Source organism: Anguilla anguilla, chromosome 14, assembly GCF_013347855.1.
Source record: "Anguilla anguilla isolate fAngAng1 chromosome 14, fAngAng1.pri, whole genome shotgun sequence".
NCBI lineage: Eukaryota > Metazoa > Chordata > Actinopteri > Anguilliformes > Anguillidae > Anguilla > Anguilla anguilla.
Genome location: NC_049214.1, coordinates 19,798,476 through 19,825,773, shown reverse-complemented (window position 1 = coordinate 19,825,773; position 27,298 = coordinate 19,798,476). Strand labels below are relative to the sequence as shown.

Here is a 27,298-nt window from a genome sequence, read left to right as displayed (position 1 = left end):
TCACTACACTTCTTAATCAGGGGTTTGCCTGAGTTTGAATAATCAATGTGGCATGTGAAATTGTGGGATGTGTTTGACATGTTGACTGGAGTTGGATATTGGGATATTTGACTAAAACTTCAATCAATGGACCTAAATCAATGGGGCTGCTACAGAAGGGGTTAATAGTACTTGATTTAGAAAAAAACCCCACATTTGAATAAAAACAACAGATTGAGGCATGTCAACTGATTGAAAAAATGCCATTTTATTTTCTTGAACAGTTTTTAAAATTCATATAGTCGTACTGTTTTAGCAGCACAGGCACGTATTTCTGGGATAAAACATTGTACATATGTAAAATCTAATTCAAACTGAAGCTCTGTCTCATGTTAAGACTGATAAAGTGCACAACGCAAGTTTAATATATTCATTCAATTTGTTGCAAGAAATTTTCGGCAGTTTAAAGAAAAGGTGACAGTTAAGCATCAAAATTAGTGCAAATACACTTTTTCCACATTTCAGAGCACAGTCCATATGTATATACAAGATAGATAGACTTCAGAGTGTTTGATAGACTTCACTTTACTGGAGAAAAGCAAAAAACAATCCATGGAATGAACTGCGTATTGAAGAGATTAGATTAGAATATGTTATGTTATCCAGAGAAAAATAGATACTGTCTTGCAACACACCAATTTAATACATTTTTGTTAATGTGTAAAAAAAACAAATTAAAAAAAATCTTTTACATTTTGGCCTAAGTCACATTTCTTTGTATTGCAATATAGATATTTAAACCTTTTATCTTGTCTGGAGGCTAGACAGTATATTAGGCCCAGGCCATGAGAATTTGTACACTTCCTCTAGTAACATCTTGGGAAAATGTATTTTTCTGTAAACACAATTAGTAGTTGTATGGTCCACCTTCTGGAATGCCCTTTTGATAACATGGTTTGGAAAGATAATCTTCTGGAATGCCCTTTTGATATCATGGTTTGGAAAGATAATATTAATATTTTAAATAAGAATTGTCCAGTTCTGTAGCATTCGTACCAAACACAAAAGCACATGCTCCCATGGACTGTACATCTAATAATAGGTCCCAGACCCAGAGGAATATATTTTAGTGTCTTTATAAAACATTGTAACAAAATATAGCCAAGGTAAATTTAAATATGCATAAATAGAAAATATTTTCCATCTCAATTCAAACCAACATGAATTTCACTATATTTTTTAAAGAACAGTATATAACTGAAGGGTGCACAGTGCCCCTTTCATTTACTAAGGCAGACAGTTATACGCAACAGAAGTAGCAATCGCTGTTAAAATTTTATATGTACAAAACCCATTTAAAAAATGTACGCTTCTCAAAGAAACTGAAAACATACCACAACATTGCTTCAAGTTTGTGAATTTCCACATCTTTGGATAATTCCCAGTTATAAAAACAGAGCCCAAACCACTGTACACATCAAAGCTGGTTGAAATTTCCATGGTTAAAATCATTTTTTTCTGTACATATTATATGTACACTTTTGCAAGCTAGATTTGTGTGAGACTGAAATTACCATAGAAAAAACTGGGGTTAAATTGTAATATGTTCAATTTATATATCAAGCAACACATGAATCTGGCAGCACTGAATTGTTAATTTTCTTAGAAAATGTCCATGAAGGCTATATAACACATTTACACAGCTGCTGGCTCATTTATCTGGTATCATACTCGCTTGCTAACCGATATGGAACCTAAAACCTTTTTCTTTACATTTTCAGTATTCAGTCACTACATCTTCCAGATATGGCAGCATAATTCTATTGTTGCAGATGTTTTCATTATAGCATGACATTGATAACATGTAATTTTTGAATTTTCAATGTTCAATGTTAAACTTTTCCATCAGCTAAATGGGACTTTTACTGTTGCGCTAACTGGAGTGTATGTACCATGTTCACACATTTCCAAATTGCACAAAAGTTGGTTTATGTTGCATTACTCTGTGCCTGACGGAACATGATTTTATGGTTAAGATTCTTAAAATTTTGAAATTCTGCTTGTCGCCAGGTAGCAATGTTACTGCTGCCGTGAGTGTTATGAGAAAGCCACAGAATTTCAGCGACTACAATATATCAGGAGCTGGAAAGGAAGGAAAGATGGTAGGACTGAGTCCTACAGTTTATACTTTCTTGTTATTTTTATATAGCAACGTTATTGATACAGTACAGACAAGAGAAATCACCAAAAATAGCAAAAATAGCTTGTTGGGCAATAGAGGGCAGTAGGAGAGTTTAAACTGAAATCAATATTCTCTGAAACTCTTATAATCTTACTTGGGAAGTTGGTGAACAAATTTAGAAAGGTTTACAAAGTTACATTCTCGTTATTTTTTATTTTTTGTGGCCTGGACTAAATATTACTACAACCATACCAATGCTGTATACAGGCTAAAAGACAAGATGTGGGTAACATGCAGTAAGTCTGTCACACCGTATGTAAGTTCAAATGGCAAAAAAAAAAAAAAAAGTTTAACATTTTTTCCACAGCATTACAGCTCATCCCATTCTCACCATAGTGCAGCATTGCTGACACACTATGCTGGCTTGGGTCCTCTGTTCTATGCCTGATTCAGATGCTAGACTTCAGCTGTGTTTTGTTTTTACTTATTTTTGCATTATGTCTTATGCTCCTTTTTCATTTGTTGCTCTGAAAAAACAAACTATGGTCATAAGTCCATATTTATGCGCCATATAGAGAAAATTACCAGCACCAGTCTTAGCTGCCAGACTTTTTTTTGCATTAAAAAGTATTTACAGATTACACCAGAAATAAGATGTGTGAAATTAAAGCTGTGCAGAAGTCTTCCTGAGCTTTGTTTCTGAGCAAATGTAGTCACCTGGAACACGTGTTAATTGAATTGTTTTGGAAAGATAGGAGTTGTAGGACAGATAATAGCATACCTGTTATACATTCATATCTAGCTCATTTCCCATAGGTGATTTTCATCATGTGTTCCATGGAGGTTATTATTGGCAAAACTAACATGTAATCATATGCAATAATAATAGAACAAGCAATGTTCTCACACCAGATTTAGATTCTATCTAGCATATGAAGCACACAGCTTCTATATTTAGATATGAATTGTTCTCATAGAAGGGTAGCGTGTTCATATATCCAGGAGAACCTGCATCCTGGTTTTTGCTGTTTAATCCATTAAGGAGGAATTAATACTGCTGTTGCAGAGAAACTCATCAGTTATCATACAGACATGCAAGGATTTGGGATTAGTTTAATGAGTTTGCTCACAATATTGGTTGTGTAGGTTTGTGTCAAATAAGACCATGATGTGGCCTGAGTGGTTTTGTTTACATTGTACTAATTGTGTTTCATGAATATGTGACACTAATATTTCTTCAGAAGGTATTTCAAAAAGTCAGGGGTGATTTTACTTTCATTATTTCATTCCAACTTAATTTATTGTACAGCATTATTGAAATTAGAATTTTTTAAACAAACCACAAAGTGTCTAATTGCTAGTGGCTGAATATGTGAGTTTCTTGTCAATCAAACCCCAAAAGTTTATAATAATCACACAACAATGTGTTTGGTAAGAGTTGTCAGTGGTGTGGTAATAAAGTTTGTATTCTCACCGAAAATATTATAAGAAAGGGGACCATTTGGATCCACTGACTTCTGCAAAGTATGCATAAACACACAGTCTGGCTTAGCTTCAGGTTTTTATACCAAATCTCATATTCTGTCCATCTATTATGTTCATGTCCCTAGACAGTGTGTTCCATTGAATACAATTTCATATGAAATAAAGAGGAAATACCTGCAATAATTTTCAAATTGTCAAAATGAAGGAAACGTTCAGAATTATTGACTTTTTTTCTTTTTTTTTACAAAATAAAATTTACAGACGTTTGTAAATATCACATTAATCATTTACTGTCAGATGGTAATTTATGAATTACAAAAATATTTACTAGTTAAATTGACTTCTCATCCAGTCACTCCTTAAAAAACAGGTGCATATAAGGTGCAGTTCGTGATGTATGAATGAGACCCATTATCTCAAATGTGAAACTTCCTAGAGGCATTTATTGCAAACATCTATGTAAAACAAACAAAAAAACACTTTAGCTTGTTGCCGCTCGACTGGGTGGGATATGGCCCAGCCTCAGAGCCCAGGGGTCAGAGGTCGGGGAGTAGAAGGGCTGATGGGCGAGCATGTCCTCGTGTGCCAGGGCGAAGGTGAACACTCCCCTCTTCCTTTCGACCTCTTCCACATGGTTGCGCTCTGACTGTCTGGTCTCCACACTCTCCCTGCTGTTGCTGTCCAAGTCTTCAAAGCTCAAGTTCCTCCCACCCAAGTGTCGCCTGTCGATGAAGCCGGGGTCCGTGATGCCGTGACTGGCCGGAGGAAGCCTGCTGCCCACCGAGTGACCCTTGTCTTCATGGTGGGCGGCCGGGGGGTAGAGTAAGTTGGCCGAGCGCCAGGCTGCGGGCTTGCGACCGCGTCTAGGGCGGGAAGCGCGGCAGCTTTGCCTCTTGATGTGGCGATGCAGGTGGTCAGAGCGGGTGAAGCTCTTGTAGCAGTGCTCGCACTGGTAAGGCCGTACCCCTGTGTGGATGCGCAGGTGGTTCTTCAGGTCGTAGTTGTGCACAAATTTTGAGTTGCAGTGGAGGCAGATATAGGGCCGCTCCCCTGTGTGCTTACGCATATGGATCTTCAGCTTGTCTTGCCTGTGGAGACAAAAATCAACAAGTCTGAGTCTGGGGCTTATTCACAAAACTTAGCTACTCAGAAATAATATTGCACATTATGGCCCCTATTTTGGCGGCAGCAGTAGCACAAACACACCAGAATTGCTCATTTCCTCCTGCCCAGATGGAATATTTTTCAGTTCAGCCTGGTTTACTAACTTTGTGGTCTGCAATGAAGGCCTTTGCGTCAACATGGGTTGGGCAGCACTATAGGGGGTGTGTCAATGAAAACTTTAGCCGCCAAGCCCATGCTGATGCAAAAGCCTTCATTGCACAGCCTGTTCTCATTTTGCAGCCATATACCTTAGTTTAAATGAATCAACAATCAAGCCAGCTGCAATCAGGATATCATATCAACTGTTCTTTTCAACATCTCCTTTCCGAACATGCATCTTCTAACAATAACAAGTAACAATATCAGAGAATTTAGAAATTTGATTCGTTCTTTATATCAGAAAGCAGTATGGAGTTTATTAGTAGTGCCAAATATTAAGGTTCTTGAAAGCACAACACAATGTGTCCTAATGCGTACAACAAATACAAATAAATAATACTTAGGTATGCATAGACATATGAAACACAGGCAAACTGATCCACCATACTGGAAGTGGTTGTAATATACCTTTCATAACATTTTCCTCTTATGTATTTATAAGCATCCTGGTAATTATCTGTGTTTCTGTTGCCTATATTACAGCACATCTGCTGTGTAACTGTTAGGTCGATGTCACTAATACATTTTGTACTTGTTCTTGCAATAATAGAGTGATCATGCATATGTATTTTGTGTGACAGTACGACTCACCCTATGAGACATTCTTTATATCAAACACTATTTTTCTTAAATTTATTCTTTGGCAATAGTGTCGAGACATACCACTTTGATAGAATTTGGTTTTGCTTTCCATGGAAAGCGATTTTTTTCAGTTATTTCAGTGAGGTGATTTTGTTTAACTCAGAAGTAGTACTGTCAATAAATAAGTGCTACAATAATTACAAATAAAGACTTTTCTTATATACTGGACAGGAAATATAAAAATATTGAGCAAATGTACCGAAATTGAGTTTGAATTATATGACATATATCCGGTAATAGGAATATAGGCAAAAATCCATATACATACAGGTTTGTCCAAAATGGCATTGAACATTTGCGAGAAACATAGTCCGTCCCACTAACCTGGTGAAGCGAACCTCACAGATGTTGCACATGTAGGGCTTCTCTCCAGTGTGGGTTCTCATGTGCCGTGGTAGTTTGCCTGCCCCCTGGATCACCTTGTTACAGATAGGGCACTGCTGCGAGGCCTTCGGCTTCATCTTCCTCTCTTCCTCCAGCTGCCAAGGGGGAAATAGGGAGCCGAGATGGGATGCGCTAAGGAAGCTCAGGTATGAGCGGAAGTCTGTTTCATCTTTAATGGGCCCAAAATGGGCCTCGGCCCCCATACCAAGGCCTGCGCCCATAAAGTCTTTCAGGAAGTCACCGCGTAAAAGACTAGGGTGTATCTCCTCCTTCAGCTCTTCCTTGATCACCTCTTTCTTTACTGCTAAGTCCAGTGGCCTGTTGTCCAGCTCTTGATGGTACAGGTGAGGACTAGGGTTTGGGTCCAACATCTGAGGAAACCCTGGAAACTCTGTGGTCCACATGGGAGGGAAAAAGCCTGGGAGGAGTGGGGAAAAGCTTGACATTCTGTCAGCGGCAGACATCTTGGGGTACAGGCCTTCCTGCAACAAAGATTCAATGGAAAAGTCCTTCAGGGTTCGGCCCTCTAGGCCTTCGGAGTCTGTGGGTTTCTCGTTGACCTCTGTGACGTCATAGTTTCTCAGTATGTCTGACCGGTCTTCCTGCTGGGAGGTGCTTGGAGTGCATTCCACGCTGTCATCAACCACTTGGTCTTGATTCTCTGAAGCCCATGTCAACTTCTCGCTGGCTTCCTCTTCAGGATCTTCAGGGTCCTCCTCTCTTGATTCCTCTCCTTCCTCTTCTGCATCATCGTCATCATCGTCTTCCTCTTCCTCATCATCTTCACCCCCTCCTCCCCCTGTGTCCATGATCTCCAGGCACACGTCAATGATGCATGGGATCTCCAGCATTTGGGCCGCACTGAGGATCTCTTTAACATTGGAAGTGGTGATGGTTAGCGTGGAAGTGTAGGCAAACTCCAGAATGGCAGTCAGAGATTCTGGGGCCACAAAGTCGATCTCGTAGACGTTGTGCTGATCGCAGTCCATTCCGACCGTGAAAAGCTTTTTGAAATACTGGCTGCAGGCTGCCAGGATGGAGCGGTGTGTGCGATACTCTTGGTCACGGACGATGAGCACCACGTCGCATAGCAGGCCATCTCGCCGCTGCTCGTTCAGACTGCAGAGAACATCACTGCTGTGGTTTGGGAAGGGAATCCCAATCAAGTCATCCTCTCTGCAGGCCATCCTCTCACCAAAAGCTCTACAAAAAAGAGAAGCAAATGGCATTTATTCAGGTCTGAACTTTTATTCAGGACTTCTCTTTCTTGGAAAGAAATGCTTGATATTAATGTGCTGTCCCAGAATTTCAACAATTTCATGAGTAGTAAGACAAGCCATTTGCTCAGTTTCTTTCCTTTTCACACATTTAAACATATGAACATACATAAAGTTAAAACAGCATCATGTGGCAACTTTCCCAAAATTAGCTATTATTTCTGAGTTTCCTTCATGCTTCAATGCAATCATGAATTTTTATTTATCATTGGGACTGTATTTTATATTTATCATGTTTCCAAAGATATCAATATGACAAAATGGTGGTGACAGCTTTGTTATCCAGATCTGCAATGCATTCAATACACTGAACAGAATCTGTTCTTAGAAGGCCTCTGAAGGCATTTAAATTCTCCTTATTTTGTTTCTTATCATAGCACAATAAAATATGTCCTCAGACAAAATGTATAATTAAACGCACTTAGAGTAATTGGAAAAAGTTTCCCTATACAACCGCTCACATATATTGCCCACAATCCTGTCAGAATGGATTCTTTATTACACAGCTCTTGATGAATATGGCAATTTGTTATATGTATCAAAGTGCTGAATATTTTCTTCTCTGTTGCTAGGAAACCACTGCAACAATTATCTTCTAAATGTACAGTTCTGTAAAATGTCAGCAGACAGGGCACATCTTACACACACTGTAGAGTGCATAATGAAACAACTTTTGGTATGCACTTGGCTATGCTGATAGATGCTCTGTATCCTCAAAAACCTTCACATAACAATATATTTTTAGCACTAGTGTTCCTAAACAAAATATGAAATCTCAGCAAAGCAGAATGCTGTATGAATTGTTCCACTGTCAAAGCACAATTCTGTGTAAGAGCACCATGGCTCTTACAATTTCATGTGAGGGCACCATTTCAGCTGTGTCGGCCTTCTGTCACATAAGTCACATTGTCTATTCATGACACTGCTATTCATCAGAACTATTCATCTTCAGTAAGGAAAGGACAAATACCATTGGGCAGAAAACTCTTTTCATTATCAATTTGCTGTAGTGACAGCCAAGCTATAGTGTTACCTACATTTGCCACGACGGAGGAATGTAGAGGGGAGAGAAACTGATGAATGTGTGGGAGAGAGTTGGATGCTTTACAGATGTCCTCAAAATGGAGTTTGGATCTCAGTGTGAGGGACCTTGAGAAAAGGATCCTGTCCCCCTTTTTAAAGACAGGTTGAGTAACCATGTGGCCGGCTGCCCCTCCCTGAGAAACGCAGAGCCAAGTCAAACAGCTGCAGGGCTAAAATAACAGGCTCGATAAGAGGGCCCAGCCAGGCAGAGGTCTCCCTCCCACCCTGGGAAGACGCGCCCACTGAGTGGCCTTGAATGCACAACTCTTCTTGTTCATAACCAGCAGAGGATCTGAAGAGGATGTGCCACAGAAGCAGTGGGGGAGGAGGACGCTGGTTCTCACCACAACGTCCTGGATCACGATTCATTACAGAAGGTTTAACTCTTTGTCTCCTGGCCAATGTAGAGGGTGTAGCATGCAGGGGCATAGAGAGCTGCCATTTTCTGACACAAATAAATCAGACTTTAGGGATTAATGTCAAAGACATTAAATCCCATGGGGAAACATTACACACATGTGCTTAATCTTACAACAGACAATGGTTTTTTGTAATTGTGAGGCTTTATCAAAATGATTCATTTGTTTTTATAACAAATCAAAATTCCAGACCACACAGATGACCTGATTTCAGGTAGGCAAGAACAAGGTACAAGAAAGGTAGCCATGACAAAACCCAACTTGTTTTTTGGCATGGTTGATTTTTGCCTCAAGGGAAAAGTGAAGAAATTGATAAATAAGTAAAATGCTGTTACTGTAGGGAATACATGCAGGGCTTCCCTAATACACCGCTCTACAAACCCTTCCGATCCTAACTAGCTCATAGCTCATCCACACAGTGTCTGTGACAGCAGGCCCCAGCCTCAAGCCCTGCCGCAGTGCAATCACTGCAGGCTAACACAGGGCTGTTTATTACTCTTACCACTGGGAGCTGAGCTAATGATACAACCCCTGTAAGAAAAATTATAATCTGATGTTTTAAACGGAATTTTAGCAGACTGTTTGGAAGTTAAGTTAGGTTACGCACTGGAGACAGCAGAGTAGTTGCTAGGGGTGTACTTCCCATTGAATCATTCGGCATTAACTTAGGTTTCTCTCGCTGACAAACAACTGAATCGTGTCACCCTCATAGCGTTGCTGCTCAGATTGGGAACTCCAATTAAAAAGTACAGCCCTGTGCTCATTCTGAAACAGTACGGCCTTGTTTCCTCACTTATATTCATGACAGTAGGCTACCATTGAAGGAGGCACCACTGTATGTTGCGTAGCTCTGCAGCACCAAAATGATTTATGCATGTACGGACAGATGTAGATACCGCTAGATATACAGTTTGTACAATATATTTCCTGTATATGAATCACAGTCTTTTTAAGCATATTCAAAGAAAATAGGAGAGGCTGGCATTTGAGACATTGCCTCGTAAAACTTGAGAGAGGAAAAGAATTTCACAATGACAGATTCTGTACATTACATTAATTTAGAGATGTTATCCAGGGTGACTTAAATCTTGGAGAAACACTGCATTCACATGATTCAAATGAGCAACAATGCCAGACATTTCCAGACCAGGGAATATAGTTATAGATACTGTAGAAATGGAAAATCTTATTTATTCTATTTTCTTAAGAGATGCATCAGTGCAGACCATGCTATGACATGTTTTGTGAATCTGCTCTGAGGTAGAAGAGCATTACAGACCCAAATTGCTTTCATGAAAATACAATGTGCCAGCTAATATCTGAGATGATCATTTTTAGGGGGTCAAGCAATGAACATATTGCATAACTATTGTAATGTTTCTTGATTATTCTTCTTTTTTTAAATGGCTATAACTCTTAGATGATACCATGAAAACGTATTTTGTAGTGCTTGGAGGAAATTGCTGTGAATATGGTGCAGTTTGGCCACATGATGGCGCTATAATGAGTGAAATCTTTATAAATTTTGAAAGGTCTGCCCCATACCCCATTTGACCTAGTGTCTTGAAATTTAATACATAGGTCCCTGTCCTCATAATAGAGAACGTATTTGCTTCAAGGTGGCATAACCTCTGCAAATAGATCTTCTGCCATTTTGAAAAGCATTGAAAGATTTCATGAACCTCAAGTCTGACTGACATCAAATTTGGTACATTTTTCTCAATTATCCCCAAAAATTAGTTTTGAATATTTTCCCTAAAAAAATTAGCCATTCAAATTTATGTATTTATGTGCAATGATCTTGATACACAGTGAGAAATGTGTGAGTGGATGGAGTGGAGAAAAATGCAGCCATTCATGGCTATTTTGATGTAGGTTCCTCTGGCTGGTTATCTGCTAAATCTGCTGGATTCACAGTTTGCAACTGGGCCATCAGATTACTGGTCGTTATGTGATGGCTGAGCTAAATTATGCAAATTACTGTCTCTGCTGACTCTTCCTATGAGCTGCACAGAATCCAAACACTTTCCAGTGATTATTTTTCAGATGTTCTGGAGAGAAACTTCTCATTGTTGGTTGGATCAGTGTTTTATAGCATTGATGCTACCACGTAAGCGTCGATAGGCTCATTTGTAAACAAGTAGCCACTATAGAGGAAGAAATGTATCATGGCAATGGCCATACAGTACATCAGATGGGTGAGGGAAGTGTTCAGCAGGTGAAAAAGATCAAAAGTTCGCAGCTGTTTGTTAACACTTTTGAATGCTAATCTTTCTATTCAAATACATTTATTTATTTATTTATTTTTAAAATTGTCAAATGAGCAGATATTTTTCAATGTAATGTATATCGTTCTCAAACTTGGCCACTGTGTGCAAGGGCTTTGTCATTAAATAGATGATTTCAGCATTTTCAGACCTTTTTTGATATGTCGAAAAAATGTAAATGTGTCTTCCCATGGCGCATAGCAAATATAGACATGGAACTTGGTACTGTATGTTGAGTCATTGAAGTAGCATCTTTGCAGAAGTAAATTGTTTTGGGAAATTGGTCCAAAATGGCTGAAGAACCACCAAGCACTATGCGGTACATACAAATTAGAGTACAATGTGACATATCACCATAAAATCTGATTGATGTATTGTGCCAATTTTAATTGTTATAATCTAATTTGTTTAAATATATTTTGCCACTAACACCTGCAGACGTACTGCTTAAACGCCTTTAACTTTAAAGTCATTTAAAAGTAAAGTAATTAATTCTTTAAAAGAATCACACTTTTACTAAGTTTTAAATGTTTACAAACAGGAACATTTTGTGGACATCTTGAATTTTACAGGAAGGAAATTAACATTTTAAATGGCTTTCAAGAAGAAAAACAAAGCTCTCTTTCACATATACCCATAGTAATCAGTTGAACCTCTGCTCTATTTTAATTGCTATTCAACAGATACTGCATGTTAATGTGTAGCCCTCTCCACTTACTTATGCAAAAAGTGTTATTGGGGCAGGGATTAGTCTGCTGTAATTACAGTAGGTGGCAATGTTACATTTGCATTGAAATCCATTGAAGTTGACTGCTTCACAACCATACATCTATTGCTCCAGTGTCCTTCAGTTTCTCCTTTCCTTCACCTTTAAACCAACGAGTTACTAGTACAATTCAAAAATGTTTTGTCTCAGAAAAAAATGAGTTTGCAAGATTCTTTTTCTAATATACTAATATGCATTTGTTATTATATTGGTTGAGCAATTTGTCTTGAAATAATCGATTTTGCTCAGCATGTTTAGACAAAATATAATTGTCTGTCTTCCGTGTTTTCTTTTTTTTAGGGAGGTCTCCCACCTATGTACCTTTACTTTTTATGATCTGTGTAGCTGAGTCAGAAAATAAAGTTACATTAAGTTGGAGTGCTGTGATTCTGAGAGGAATATTGTATGTTGGATATTGTATGTATAGCTCTGCAATGCATGAATGACATCACCTGTGTCTAGAGCACCAGGCAAATTTATCTCTCCTTCTATATGCTATACACAGTAGACAGCAACTACATCACTTGTATATATGGCACCAGTAAAAAGTATTTTTTACCATTTGAGCATATATGCTACACAGATCACAGCAACTACATCACTTGTGTTCAGGGCTCTAGTCAAGTTTTAACCAATAGTAGTATAGTGGTAGTATATCAAACAGGAAAGCAATTGAATACCAGATGTAACATACCTCGAAAATTCAGTTTAAGAATAAACTATCCAACAAGTGCTTCCAATGAAAAAAATGTTGTTCACTGTTCCAGGGAGTGCAAAGAGCTGACACTTATAGAGTGAGGTTATTTTTCATAATGTACTTTCAAAGATAACATGTTCATGGGAATACAACACAAAGGTTTAGCGCTAGGATCTATTTTGAGCTTACATACCTTGACTAGGAGCCGGCTAAATGAATGACACAACCTAGTAAGTTGATATCAACTAAGGGTCATGCAAAAACTACCCTGTATGGGAAATTTCTTTTTAAAATCTCCTGATTCGCCTGTTAGTCAATTGCCAAAATCCTACGGGAAATAAACCTATAGATCACTCTGTAGAGCCACGTCTCCAAAATTAGCTCTCCTTAAAGTTCATACACTGGCTTCTTAGTTCAGGCAAGTTTATGAAGCCAGGTTTTTCTTTTATGAACGATGGTAGTGTCATACCCATTTACTAACAAAATGTTTACCTATTTCTTGAAAATCAAGTAAAATAATGATCAGAGGGACTTTGACCACAACAGGAAAAACAACGGCTCTGCTATTCCCTCAAGACTTCACTGACCAGTTTGCATTGACTGCTGAATAATCAATCCATGGGTTTATGACTTACACATGCTCGTTGGCACACATTCATAGTAGTGACGCTGAGGTTCAAAGCATGGACACTATCTTGCCATCTGGATCAGTGGCCTGCTTACACAAGGAAACATGTTTTCTTATTTGATACACCACTCAGTAGAACAACTACTAATTACTCCATTATTTCATCACCATGTGAAAACAGTCTGCCTTTTACCTTAAACCCCAAAGCCTCCTTTCTGTCAGAAGAATGCATACTGTGCTATGATAATTACAAATATAATAACAGCCTTTCCCTTAGTTTTGTGGCAGGTGGAGTAAATCCTCATAATATGTGAGTAGGTGAAGTAGAACACTTTGTAACTCCGGCCTGGTAAGAACCTTAACAACAACGTAAACAATAACACTCCTACCTGGTTTAGATTCTGACCCCTCCCTTCTGAAATATTCTTTGAGTCTAAAGAGGGAGGGGGTAGAAACTACTTACTTTTGTGAAGAGTATTTTAAAATATATATTACTGCTTTTTCTTTCGTTTAATTTGTATACTATTTTAAACAGTTTTCATCTTTATTTGTTTGGAAATTTAATTATTGTAGTCATCTATAACTAAACAATAATGCCTCAAACATTAAAAGACATATGTAGTTCATTGTATATTTTTTCCTCAATATAAAGTAGTCGACTCCAATCTATAATTGATTTAGGCAAATTTCTACAAATACATTATAATGAAAATACATTTTCAAAAACGATTTCATTGCTGTTTTTCTGTTAATCAACAGATTCCTACCTGTTGACAAATTTGATTAGTACATTAAATCTTGAATCTGGTGATACAGAAATGAGACTTCAATAAATAAATACTTTATTCTTATTTGCTTGAATTTATCATTCTTATATGCTTGACCTAAACTAATGGATCTAAAAACCTTAGATCCAGAAGAGATCAGACTGAAACTATAGCTGCTGAAGCTAGTTACTCATAAAAATGTTTGAATTTTGTACATTCTCATCAGTATTTTTATAGTGCCATCCATTCCTTTGTATTTTTTTGAGATGTAAAACTAACTCTGCAACCTAATTTTCTAGCAATACTAGCTGCAGCGCTGTCCAAATACTTATATGAATCATCACATTACCGTTTCCACAGACTGAGCTACTGTCACTGTTAGCAGCAGACACCTGGTAGGAACACAACAGACAATCTCTCAGACTCACATACCCCATCTCTGCAGACATGCAAACAAACGCACGCATTCACATGCTCACACACATGCTTACACACACACACACACACAGAGACACGCACACACACACACAGACAAGCACATGCACACACACAGCAACCCTCACCTTTCCACTATGTGAATTCTGGAAAATAATTACTACCCACCTTGCCTCCCCTCTCGTTTTATCCAAAGGCTAAAAGGTGGTTCGCAGTGACCTTTCTCATTTCCTCTTCACACCATGGAGGAGCCGAGTTTCCATTCACAGCCACCTTTTTATCAGCCAGCCATTCAGAGAGAGAAGGAAATATCCAGTAACACCCAGTGAAATGGGTAAGTTGCAGGGAGGAATGGCAGTGCTCCTCTCCAGAAACAGGCTGGGGAGGAATACTGGAGCGGAGGAGAGGCAGGCTTGTTTTGCGCCTCAGTAGGGAGGGAGAGCAGCAACACTGCAATGTGGAGATGTCGCACCGCTAGTTTTTATAGCAGGGTGGGTAGCTGAAAGATAATAATACCCCATCCTCCTCCACAACACAAGTTAAGCGCAGTGTGTAATAAGCTCATGGCTCAGACACCCTTTGATTTAGGTCAGACAAAATGAATTTTTAGTTTTGTTAGAGTGACGTTGGGCAGGGAGGGAGCAGAGGGGGGGAACTGCAAGGGGGTACTTTTGAAAAGAAAAATAAAACAAAGCAAGAAATAATTTCTTCAGCATATTCACCCCCCGATCCTTTCCTCCAGATGGGACAAAGCAAGTTCCAGAAATCACACGCCATGGCTTATCTCCTTTAAACAGAGCTTGTGGTGGAAATATTGTGTAGTACAGTAGTGTAATGGAACAATGCTTCAGTGTAGCAATGTCTTTCAATAATAATATGAAAAGGAAATATTTCATATTATAATAATACTTGTCCAAAATATATTGCTTGCAATTTCTAGTAATTATTGTTATTATTATTATTATTATTAGTAGTAGTAGTAGTAGTATAATTAGTTGATGTAACTGCAGTAGTAGTGCTGTTATTATGCATAATAAAAATGGGGGATTTCTGTAAGTTTTTGGCTCTTCACGACCTCCATCATCCCACTTCTTGCCCTTGCTTTCCATTAATTAGTTGCCAAGATGACTATTTTTTACAGGTTTCCTTCTTAAAATTACTGCATTTTTTCATAGCTCACATTCATAAACAAACAAAAGTAAAACCCCTGTTTTATGCCAAGCCTATTGCAAAAGTCAAAGTGTAAGTGAATAGGCATATATATGTGATAGTTCATCATATTCATAGGCACCAGATAACAGATGGGTACCTGTGTTTCAGTAAATGTGCTTAAATTAGGAATTACCTGGTAGAAAGCCATGTCTCTCTGTTAAAAATTATTTTGACAATTATATGTCCACTAAACTTTTTTTTACTTTATCATGGGCATACTAAATCTGTAGCACTTGCATTTGTATATCAGCCCTGTTCTGGGAGGCCAAGTTTTATGTGAGTACAGAAAAAAAATGGAGGAAAAATCCTGTTAATTGTCATATAATTATATATGACCCCTAAATATTGTGGTTTATTTTATTTTATTTTTTTCCCCTGATGCAAAATGTTCACTAAAATAAGAACGATTTATAGGACATATACAATTCATTTGTTTAATTAAAAATATTATAATTACAAGGTCAATAGGTCTTGTCAGCTGCTGCTGCATCACACACACTCACACACACACACACTCGCTCTCGCACACACACATGCACACACACACATACATCTCAGATATTTTGACTGAGCCTAGACAAACAAATTACTGTCCAAGTGGTAAAAGTGGCCAGTTAAATGTTTGAGGCTTTAACATTTCCTTTTGCTGAAACCTTTTGGTTAATTGTATTGTCTTTCAGCTAATAATTAAATCAAACTTAGAGCTTCAAAATCAACCAAAATTCAGGCAACACAGCCAACGTCATGGAATGACAAGTGCCCAAGTGTATTACTGAAATGCATTATTTCACCAGAATAACTAGTGCATGCCAGTGGATGCCACCTTTAATAGTGAGATAATTTCATTAGTAAGAGGAAACTGTAGCCATAAGGGCATTTTATGTCCTGTATTTTACTTCTGTTTTTTCAATATGTGTATAGTGATATTGAAGATCTTTTCAGCTTGTTGTAGCCTAAATATTCATTTAGCAAAAAAAAAAAAAACTCATTAATAGTAATAATAATATTGTTGCCTTTTAATACGAGGGAAATACCTGATAATTTACATCAGAATACTGTACAAATCTCCTTCAGAGATTTATTGGAGAAGGCTATATAAACACTACAGGAGTTGCACATCATTCATGATGGTTGGACTTTTAAGATCATTTTGGTCAGTTGTTACTTTAAAACTAAAAAAATATATAATAAATATGATAATGTTTTAGTTTTTATAACACTAAGTAATAGTAATATCCATTCGATAAAAATGTGATCATCATCATCATCATCATTTGTTGTGATTGTTATTACTATTATTATGTGTTAAGATTTTGTTAGGTAGTGTTAATAGAATGTCTGTGTCCCCTCTTTGTGAGTCCCCCTGTACATCAATGGAAGACACTACCGATTGTTTACTCATCACAGTGCTCCTTAGACCTCCACATTAACAATTCAAATTACTGACTTCCTGCGGCATTCTGCGCTGGCCAACTGAGTTTTTAAGGCCACAGGCCTACCTAACATGTCTATTTTACATTTAACATTAACATTCTCTCTTTGCTAACATTATTTTACTACTACCAAATTAACCTGGTGATTGTATAGGTATATATTACAAATAAGTTACAGCATGGTTTATTGTTTAATAGACAAGTTCTGCCAGCAGTGAACTAGCAGACTGTTCAAAAAGTTCAAAAACTTTTCCGGAAGAGTTTCTTTTTGTTTGATTAACATACATGACAACTTGATAAATGTTGAGATCGATGAATGTGTGTGATGTTTGTGGCACTTCCATTTGGCATGAGCAATGAATCCCCTTTCAATTGAGATATTTCCGACTTAATTTCAAAATCGAAGTCTGCCATTCCTAGCAGCACTGACTAACAGCTTTTTAAAAGGAAAATACGATGGAATAGGAAATTTGGCCAAAATCATGTTTTCCATTTGTGGGGGTGTGCTGGGATAAACTACTGTAATTGCATTATGCTCAGCGCACCCCAGGATGGACTGCCCGTTTTACATATTAGCATGCGTATAAGCAGCTGGATGTAACTATTTTCAGTGGGTGGTGCATGCAACTCCATGGCAACTCCCTCGCACAATAATGGGATTTTTTTTTCTCGTTTTGACCACGTGGTAGAAAGGTACAGTCACACCCAGGGAGTGGTTATAATGAGGTGGGTGTTTATTACGTAATCACCAGTAACCTATCAGGAAATAGGGGGAGGTTTTGATGCAATGGAGGAAACAGGCTGTGAAATATTCTGTTCCAATAGAAATATGTGTGGAGCCTTATTAAATTTAGCCTACTCCGTGCATTCTTTTTTTTTTTCTGCAGAAGGCACATCAAGGGCAAAAGCATAACCTGAATGTTTTTTTACATGGGTGTGTACCTCTAATCAGAATATGCATTTCCATGATGCACTTGCATGAGTGTAAAAACCACCGAGTTTCTCATGTCAGAATTGGGCTCATAGTGTATATTAATTAAAAGTAGAGTGCACTCATACATTTACATTTGGTAAAATATTTGGTCACATCAGGTATTTTGCATGTGATCATCTTCAGTTAATTGAGACTCTTTGTAAGCGCACCAAGGTTAGTTCAGAGGTAAGAGCATTAACATTGTGTGCTTGACATAGCCTTGTTGCTAACCTTGATGTCAAACTCCAATTGACAATCACACAGAGAAATCACCTGCCATATTGCCCTGAATAAGTTAGCTGGAGGTCTTAGTGATTAAATGATTTGAGGTAAATATTTTGTGTTGGATTTCAGGAAAGAACACGGTTAAAATGGTTGAAATGATCAATGGTAGGCTAGGATATAAAGAAGTACCAGTAGTCATGACTCTGGCACTGCCAAGTAAGTCTTGTTTTGAATCAGACTGCAGACTGCAATGAAACTGAACAGTGCCAGTGGCCAGTTGTTGTGTTCTGGCTTTCCTCTGTAGTGGTGGGTGTTTACATAAAAAGCTAAGGGAAGACAAAGTCGTTCTGCTCTTCAATTTCAAAAGGGAAATGAGCTGTCTGGCTTGTGGAGTTGATGAGTGAGAATAGGTTGAGAACCTCAGCACCACGCTTTAGAATTAGGAGCACTGAAAAGGTCAGCAAAAAAGGCAACTTTTTTACCCTGGCCCATAGGTTTCAGTCTAATATCTGCCTGGTTCATTTGACTCAGCAATGATTCTCTCATTAACCTCACAGTCCTCTCCTCTGGCACTCCCATTTACACATGAAGCACTTATTTTTGTGACATTCTATCACAAGATTCAGATGCATTAGAGCATTTCTCTCGGTTTCTGTTATGTAATGTTTAATTGGGAAGATTTTGATTTCAAGTAGCTGTGGCACAGCTGGCTGGTGTCAAACACACAAGTTTCACAAAAAAAAAATGTGTTTCAAAAATGGTGTCACAGTACTATAAAATACAAAAAGTACTTGGATTTTAATTAAGCTTTTCAGTTATATTTGAGGTTACAGATTTTCAGCAGAACCCTAACCAATTAAATCAGTTATTGAGCTAAATTGTCTATAGTCTGTATCATGTGTAATATACAATATATTACATTTTGGTTCTCGATGGCTTTGGATTTAATGTGGTCGATTTGTTATGCATGTTTGCAGATAGTTTCCCCCTGGGTGATTTCAACCCAAGACCACAGACTTATTCTTGGTGGTTTCAGTGTTTGTAAATGGTAACATTTTTTATATACTGAGATTCGACTCAGAATAAATAAACAGAAAGCCCACTAAATGCTAGCAGACCAGCTAGCCATGCAACCAACATCACACAGTACTGGTTATCAGAACTGTCAGCCTGTTGTCATAGAAACCCACTGCACATATCCATGTTTTGGATTTAGTACATTGACTATATAATGGTGCTCAAACACCAAGTAATTCTTCATTTTTCACTGAATTGTATCGTCAGTGTTGCAGGAGTAAAAATGGGTCTAAACCTGTTTAGACTAGTATCTATGTCCTTATATGCCCTACACAGTCTACTGGAGTAAGATGCTTTGTTTCTTACCTCTTATGTATAATTTTTCATACTCCATCTAAAAAGGACTGCTGTTAAATCATGTAAGACTACACAAGTGCCAAAAGCATTTCAAGTCATTGTAAGAACAGGGAGAATTTGTGGGGAATAGCATCAGTATACAGTTCCAATTTGCTAATGCAGCTTATCATATATTGTAACTCAAGCCTGCTTATATGGGTGTATTCACGCACACACACACAGACACAAACACACAAATGCAGTCGAAGGCATGCATAAACACACACACACACACACACAAACACAAAAATGATGTCGCAAGCATGCACACACACACACACCCACAGTATGTACCAAGTCTTTTTTTGTAATTCATCAGTTTCATAAACTAAGAAAATGGCTGGTCTTGATAATTTACCCCTCTTTCTCTCAGAATAGACATTTCTCCATTCTCTATTCAAAAATCTTTACAGCGTATTCACAGACATGCAAGAACTATGTTCTTCCTCCTAAATAAAAACTGATGCAGGTTTTTTTTCTTCCATATTTGCACAAGCTTCCACTACATTAAAACTGTTAAACTTATTTAGAAAAGTTGTGCTGCCAAAAAATCTTGAAATATGGTCCAGTTCAGCTGTGCTGCTCACAGAGGGTATGTGCAGTCTGTTCACACCCTATAAGCTGAGTAAGTGTTGAGTACTGCAGTACCTAATTGCTGTCACACATGCTGTTCCTGTCATGGTAGCCTAGTGTGTGTTCAGCTCCATATCCAATTTCCTGCTCTGTTAGGTTTTCTGGAAGAAGGGCTTAGGGGAGTCAAGTGTCTAAAAAGTGATTGGAAAGAGTTTAGAAAAAAATCTTTAGATGATATCTATGGGGTGCAGCTCCACCAGGCCCAGTCCTGACAGACCTCTCCTCCTTTAGGAATCATATGTGTCTTACCACTCCCAGCATTTTCATACATTTTGTGTTTTCTGTGAGAAATACAATTGAGCCTCCCTGATGAGTCAACATAAAATAAGTTTCTGCATTTAACCCTTTCTTGCCACTAGAGAATTTAATATATCAATTAATCCTCTTTCAATAAGCTGTCTTTACCAGATAGATTCAGTCAAAAGTCTATGCATGGGCAGCAGATTCTCACCTCGTAAACCAACAAAGGAGTTCTTAAAGATTAGTTTCTTGGTGGAACCACAAGCAATGTGACATTGAAATATAGTGATTCTACATTCCTTGTCAAAGAGATTCACAGCTACCACAGCTATACACAAATATTATTCATACTTTTCTACTTCAACGCTGATTCTTTACATTTGGATTTCTATGATATAAAGCAATCAATTCAGGTTCTTAATCAGCGCTCTTAATATCCTGGAATAAAAGTGCCCCAATTCCTGCTTACTTGGTAACTGGATGCCACAGAGACTGTTGTATGATTATGTTATTCTGGTGGATAATTTTGCTTCACTATCGGGAGGTACTGGTTAATACTTTTCTCGCCTCTGATTTTCAATTAGGATACAACTTGAATTGACATTCAGCACCTTAAACTGATTGGCTACCTAAATTTCAGTGTTGACATGATGTGCTAACATTCTTTGTTCCAAAGACCATTCTTTTTGATGTTGACAATAACTTTTTGAATCAAAATGGCTACCGATCAGGCAGGTTCGTGGGTAAAGAGCATGTTGAGATCTATTGGATTGATTTCGTGCCTCTAGATTGCATCAGTATCGGCTGCGGCCCCTGTACTATACACGGCTGCTGCTATTTTGTGCTCGGGTGGATGGTCCCACTCCACCTCCTCGCCTGCTGCTCCCTGGGAAGCCTGGGGTTGTGGGAAGGCTGCGGGCACCCCCACGGCTCCCGCCTGCCAGCGCTGCCCTCCGCAGACAGGCCCACGTTTCTCAGACCTCCTTAGGTGGGAAAAGCGTACTTTTCAGCCCTCCAAGGACAACACAAACACCCCCACAGCTCCAATCTTCAAACTGCAGCAAGGTCATTATCGCTCCACAGCAAACAATCTGCTGAGATTGAGGAGGGAGGGTCAAGACTCATTGTGTTGACATATTTATTCTTCATTTTCATAATTTTTTGTTTCCCATTTGTTTTGTTTTTTGAGGGGGGGTGTACAGGTAGTGCAGAAATAACTGCAGATTTACATGTAGTATTCTGAAAGCCAGTTGATCTGCCCTTTTTTAATATGCAAACACTATTCTTCGCAGCCATGTTTTAATACAAAAGCCTTCAACATGATTTAATATGTTTACTATGTCTGCTGGGACCTCGGGGTGAGCAAGGACATCTTGTCCATGTGATAACGAGGGGGAGCAGATGATAGCCAGAGTGGCTCAGATTGCCCTCCAGCACTCTGGCACCTTCTAATTAAGAGCAGTCGGGCTTGAGGGCAGAGGAGACAGATGCCTGTCAATACAGCTCCTCGCAGAAGCCGTGTCAGGGGCTGCCAGCGCAGAGGCTAGCAGCCGCCTCACCTGTTCTCTCCCCCCCCCCCCCCCCGTCCTGTCCCCGCTCCGTCCCACAGGCGACCCGCTGCCCAGGCGCTTCTCACGCATCAGAGCCGATCCGCGCCTCACTCGGGTGGGCGAATCGATGTGGCCTCTTTATGAGAGCTCTAACCCACACACTTATCTCTTTTAGTATGATCCCTCCTCTCCTCACATCAGTGGGTGGACCCAGTTTGCGAGCAGCGCCTTTCAAAGAAACGGCTGAATAAATGTGCTGGGATTAATGCGCGTGCCGCAGACACGGGCGGCCGCTAAGCGTGCTCCCGTTTCGGTTCTGTGCTAATTCCCCGCAAACATCTCAGAATTCTGTCTATGACGGATTTAGTCATCGACCCCGATATTCTCATTTGCCCAGGGACAGGATGGAAAGAGAAGTCAGTGAGTTGCCAAGGGTTACACAGACTATTTTTGTTAGCACAGCCACACTTCACAGGAAACACCTACGTAAGTGTAGGGTCTGAATTGCTGCAGGTATATGTACATGGTGCTCACTGCATCACTGAAATAAAGTCACATTTGGCATTTGGCGTGATACTCTGTGCCACAAAGACCACAAAGGTTAAATGAATGGAATGACACACATGAGTTGATATTCTGAGATATGTTGTTTACACTCCTTGATATTAATCGTACATGTTTACATACGATTCATTTGATTTGTAATTTTTTTTTCCTGCTTACAACCAAGTTGGACTATGGTAATGTCAGTTAACATTTGATGCCTTTATCAATTTTCTCCTGATGGGTGAAGCAAAAGGTGAGGACAGGGAGTGGGTGACATTCCCTTGTGACTAATTGCTCTGTACCTACTCTTAAGTATGCGGCTCCCTTTCAAACTTAAGTTCAAGCAGAAAGACCTCTGGGTGTGTGTGAATGTGTGCCTGACAGTTTGAAAAGGAGCTGTGAGTAATACAATGTACACAAATCCCAAAACTGGAATTTTGGCACAAAGCTTGCCTCCCACCCTCATCACCCTCCTCAAACCTCCTCCCACCCTCTATTCAAACGTGCTCCTCCAGAGCTGGGCCCAGCACTTACTCACTCAAACTGTGCCTCGGTTGCTATGGAGGAGGATCACACACTTTCACAGAGGACATGGGACAGCTTTATTACAGAGAATTATTATGATAAACCATGGGTTTAAAGTGCAAATACAGTGAAAATGTCAATATGCACAATTTACTCTCATCCAAAGAATAATTAACCTTCTTAGGTATTTTATTTTGGAATGTACCTAAAAAGACTTCAGATCTTTCAAATAATCCCTTGACTGTCTGCAATTGAAGAAAGAGGAGTTTGGCAGGAGATATTTATGATATTACTGATATTTATGATTATTATCAGAAATGGCATTACAGATGTCAGTAATTTTATTTTATTTTTTTATCATCAACATATCTTATGAAAAGACCAAAACCAATAATGTTTATGTCCAACTCTCAAAGAATTTATCCTATGAACAATTATTGTCCATCTAGCCAACGCCAATATACCGGAAGTCATAGAACTCCATTGTTATCCAAAGAAATATTAAAACAAAGAGACATACTGTGGCTTGGTCAGCATAATTCACCATTACAAAGAACCTGGCCTTTCCTCTTTTTACTGAAACAGCTTTACAAAGTGACAGAATTGCTTTCCAATATGTGGAAAATAGTTTGTTACGACCCTGAAATACAGAAAACAGTTACCATAAAAAAGAACAATTTGCTCTGTTTTGAAGTAAATTTGGTAAGACTTCACTGGCCATGTTTTTGTAATAATAGGCCGCATTTTCTGAAAATGAAAATATATCCTTCAGAGCAGTATTTAATGACATCAGGGCAGAGCCTGAATGGCTTTCCTGGTTGATTGCTAAATGGGGTGGGACAATGTGAAAAAGCACAGAGAGTTGGGCAGAAACATTTTCAGTTTTGGCATTTGGTAAAAAATGAAAATGACGGGTGTTATCCTTGAATAATTTCCACTATACTGTACATATTCTTCAATTTACAGATTATTTCATCATTCCTTTTGTGAACACCGCCCCCCCCCTCCACAATTTCCATAAAATGTATAATATTTACAAAAAAATTTATCAATACTGAAAAATATTGTCAAAAATCAATATTTTTATACATGCAATATGATGCATTATATACATATTTGAAAACAAGTCATTTTTAGATATATTTAAAAATGTATTCCTAATATTTTACATGGAATATTTTCTCATTCTGCGGTTTCATAAGGCGATCTAAACACCCAAAGGCAGATTAATTTTAATAACTGATGGGCAGCATATGTAAGAACAACACAAATTTTATAGACTAACTTGTGTGCCTAGTTTGAAAACTGGCAGTGAAAAATAGCGAACTATGACTTTTAATTAGCATACAGATAAAGACTCAGTGTGTACACAGTTCCCACACGCTATAAAAAGCTAGGTAAATAAAGGCAGACTGCAGCATAAATGTTTGTGAACACACCAATGTAAAAGTATCCTTGATTTAACAAAGGAGCTCTTTGGAACAGGCTCAGCTGTGATAAACCGGGTCCGAATGACTAAAAGCCAGGAGGCCTTTCATTCAAAAGACGGAGGTGTGGTTATTATCCTCAAATAACCCTTCCAATCAGGCTCTGTTTTGTGCATAGTTTGAATGACGACACACGTTTGGGCATTAATCGTAGATTAGTTACTGAAGTGTTGAGCATGTAAACACAGAACCATGATTTTAATGTAATTTATTTAGATTGCAATATGGTTGCACAATGAACAATATAATAGTCTCATATTTTGAGACATACATACAGTTCTAAAAAAAGGGTAGAGGTTTGATTCATCATCCATTCCTGATAGCTAGCTGTGATTCTGCTGTATAGTCGTTCCCTGCTGCAGAAACAGCCAGTGATGTTACCTTAAACTTTAAAATTTAAGCCAGGGATTTTGCAATCTTGAAGTTTTGTATATATATATGTGTATATATATATATATATATATATATACACATACACACACACACACACACACACACACACGTATATGTATATATATATATGTGTGTGTGTGTGTGTGTGTGTGTGTGTGTGTGTGTAAACATGCAGAGCCCAGAAAGTTCTCAATGGAAAATCAGTTCCATCAGACCTAAATGGCTACATTCTCTGGTATAATGATTAGAATATGTATACTTTTCGAGTATTTCTCTGTTTCTATATATTGTTTTCATGATAGCTCACTAAATGTGAAGGACTAATCTGGTTCAGCTGCAATACCAACAATTTGGCTGACTTAATTTCAGCTCAGTGCATGCCTGGAGGTTTTGTGTCATAGCATTCACTATACAGTCTCATAAAACACATTTGTATGACATTATGTATTACATCACAATAAAATTTCAAGGAAAATTGGAATTAAATGACGAAATGGCCCATCTAATTGTCTTCGTCAACAATATTTTCTTAAATGTAAAAAAACTCTGCACCACAGAATTAATATCTCCAGTTGCCAGAGGGTACGTATAAACATTGACCTGAACTGGGTTAGCAGTGAGCTCAATTAATCATATCGTATGTCCTGGTTTCTGAGAATATAGTGTATTCATGGCACTCCCCTTGTTTGAGCATGTGAGAGATGTGGAGGCGACCCAGCTTTTAAAAACAATCCCACCACAAACGGGAGATTAAACCCAACAAAAAGAAGCCCCACTGTACATTTGAAAGCATACGAAGAGAGCAGCCTCTGCATGACCTTAATAACTGCCGTCGTCAGTTACACACGAGAACGAGGTGAAGGAGGAGAGACATTGCTGACCTGGCACACGCACGCTGAGGTTCCGGTCCTGTTTCTCCCCAAGTCCTGTCAGGATGAAGAGCCGTATCCTTTCAGGCAAGAGAAAGTGAGTGAGAGGGAGACAGAAGAGCTTGATTTTTGTGCTGGAGGTGTGCCGCTGATTCGTGAGAGGAAGACAATCCCTTCCACTAAACAGTTACATAAAAAAAGTGTGCACCCACCCACCAGCAACCCCTCCCTCCAAAACCAAAACTATTTGGCACCGTTCCCAACGTGTCCACCTGTGCTGCTGAGAAGATAATGACGCGCCCAGCAGCCCAGCCCGTAAGCCTGCTCCCGGGTCGCGGCTGTTCAGCGCTGCTTCAACGTACAGCAGGGAGACTATGGGGGTTTGGGACCAAGCTACACTGCCAGAGAAGAGAGAGAGAAAAAATGAAGAGGATATGTGAGGTGTGTGGGTGAGTTCATTGGCCCTGACTCCTGTACCTGACGCAGAAGCTGGTACTGACACAACTCTGCAGTGCAATTTTCTTTTCACATTTTTCATAGGGCATGGTCACAAGTGTGATTAGGGAAGTGGCTGATTCAACAAATGAGTATCTCTCCACATCCTGTGGAGTAGCGTTCATGTCTTCAGTCTCTTTTCATACATAAATTGACTATAGCAGAAGACCCACGATAAGGTATTTTATAGCATTTAATGCCACGCACCAAAGGACTTCATTTGATTGTCTTTAGTATTTAATTCTTTAAATAATGAGGCCAAGCCTGGTATATGCTGTATGTTTGTGTATGTCTGTGGGTGTATGTTTGAGGTTAGCTTGGTCTTGGTGAGCCATGGCATATTCTCTGGCATTAGTGCGGGCCAGGAACTGATGTGGGATGAGGTGTAGCAGCCAAAGTAGTAAAATTAAATACACCTGAAAAAGGGTGTGGGGTTTTTAGTAAGCAACCCACATGGAAAAACAGGTATACATCTTCAAGATAATTATGGCATAATTATATATGCAATAAAACGCATTGCGTCAAAGATACCACATGTGTATATATAGTGCAGAATGATTATGATGAACTGTGTTTAATCCAATATAAGTAACTCAAAACAATAAAAATAATTTTATTATTTTTTTACAAAATACACAAGTCCTGTTATATATTGTAGAAACATATAAACTTTGTGTGCCATTATTTGCATTCCATTACTAGCGCTTGAAAGATAAGTGTGTGTACAATCGATTTTAACAAATAAAAATGAATGGTGCAAAAGTGTTTATAAGAGTAAATAGCATGTATGGAGCCAGAAGCCATTTTAATAATGCCACCATTATTTTGATGCAGCTCCTTTGTACTGCTCCTCTGGTGAACTTTGTTTGGCTGAAATTATAATACATGTATTTATAAATGACAGTCTGCTTCATTTCAAAGCTCTGTGCTTTATTTATAAAGTATTCCATCATTGATTCGCAGCTATATC

At 38.6% G+C, this 27,298-nt stretch overlaps 1 protein-coding gene across 2 annotated transcripts; it reads right to left on the bottom strand.

Annotated features, from left to right (window-relative positions):
* Positions 1-225: 225 nt before the first annotated feature.
* Positions 226-26,385, bottom strand: LOC118212213 (zinc finger and BTB domain-containing protein 7C). 2 transcript variants are annotated; one of them, XM_035389898.1, is made up of 3 exons: positions 25,846-26,385; positions 5,936-7,198; positions 226-4,734 (listed from the first exon to the last, which is right to left on the bottom strand). In XM_035389898.1, the coding sequence occupies exons 2-3, from the start codon at positions 7,180-7,182 to the stop codon at positions 4,128-4,130; spliced, it is 1,854 nt and encodes a 617-aa protein (XP_035245789.1). In that variant the 5' UTR covers positions 7,183-7,198; positions 25,846-26,385; the 3' UTR covers positions 226-4,127. The 2 variants fall into 2 exon arrangements, with proteins under 2 accessions (XP_035245789.1, XP_035245788.1); XM_035389897.1 differs by lacking the exon at positions 25,846-26,385 and adding an exon at positions 14,503-14,876.
* Between the last annotated feature and the right edge of the window lie 913 nt (positions 26,386-27,298).

Coding starts and splice junctions, on each gene's coding strand:
- LOC118212213 (XM_035389898.1), bottom strand. CDS start 7,182: ATGGCCTGCAGAGAGGATGACTTGATTGGGATTCCCTTCCCAAACCAC. Junction 4,735..5,935: donor TGTGAGGTTCGCTTCACCAG/GTTAGTGGGACG, acceptor TTGTCTCCACAG/GCAAGACAAGCTGAAGATCC.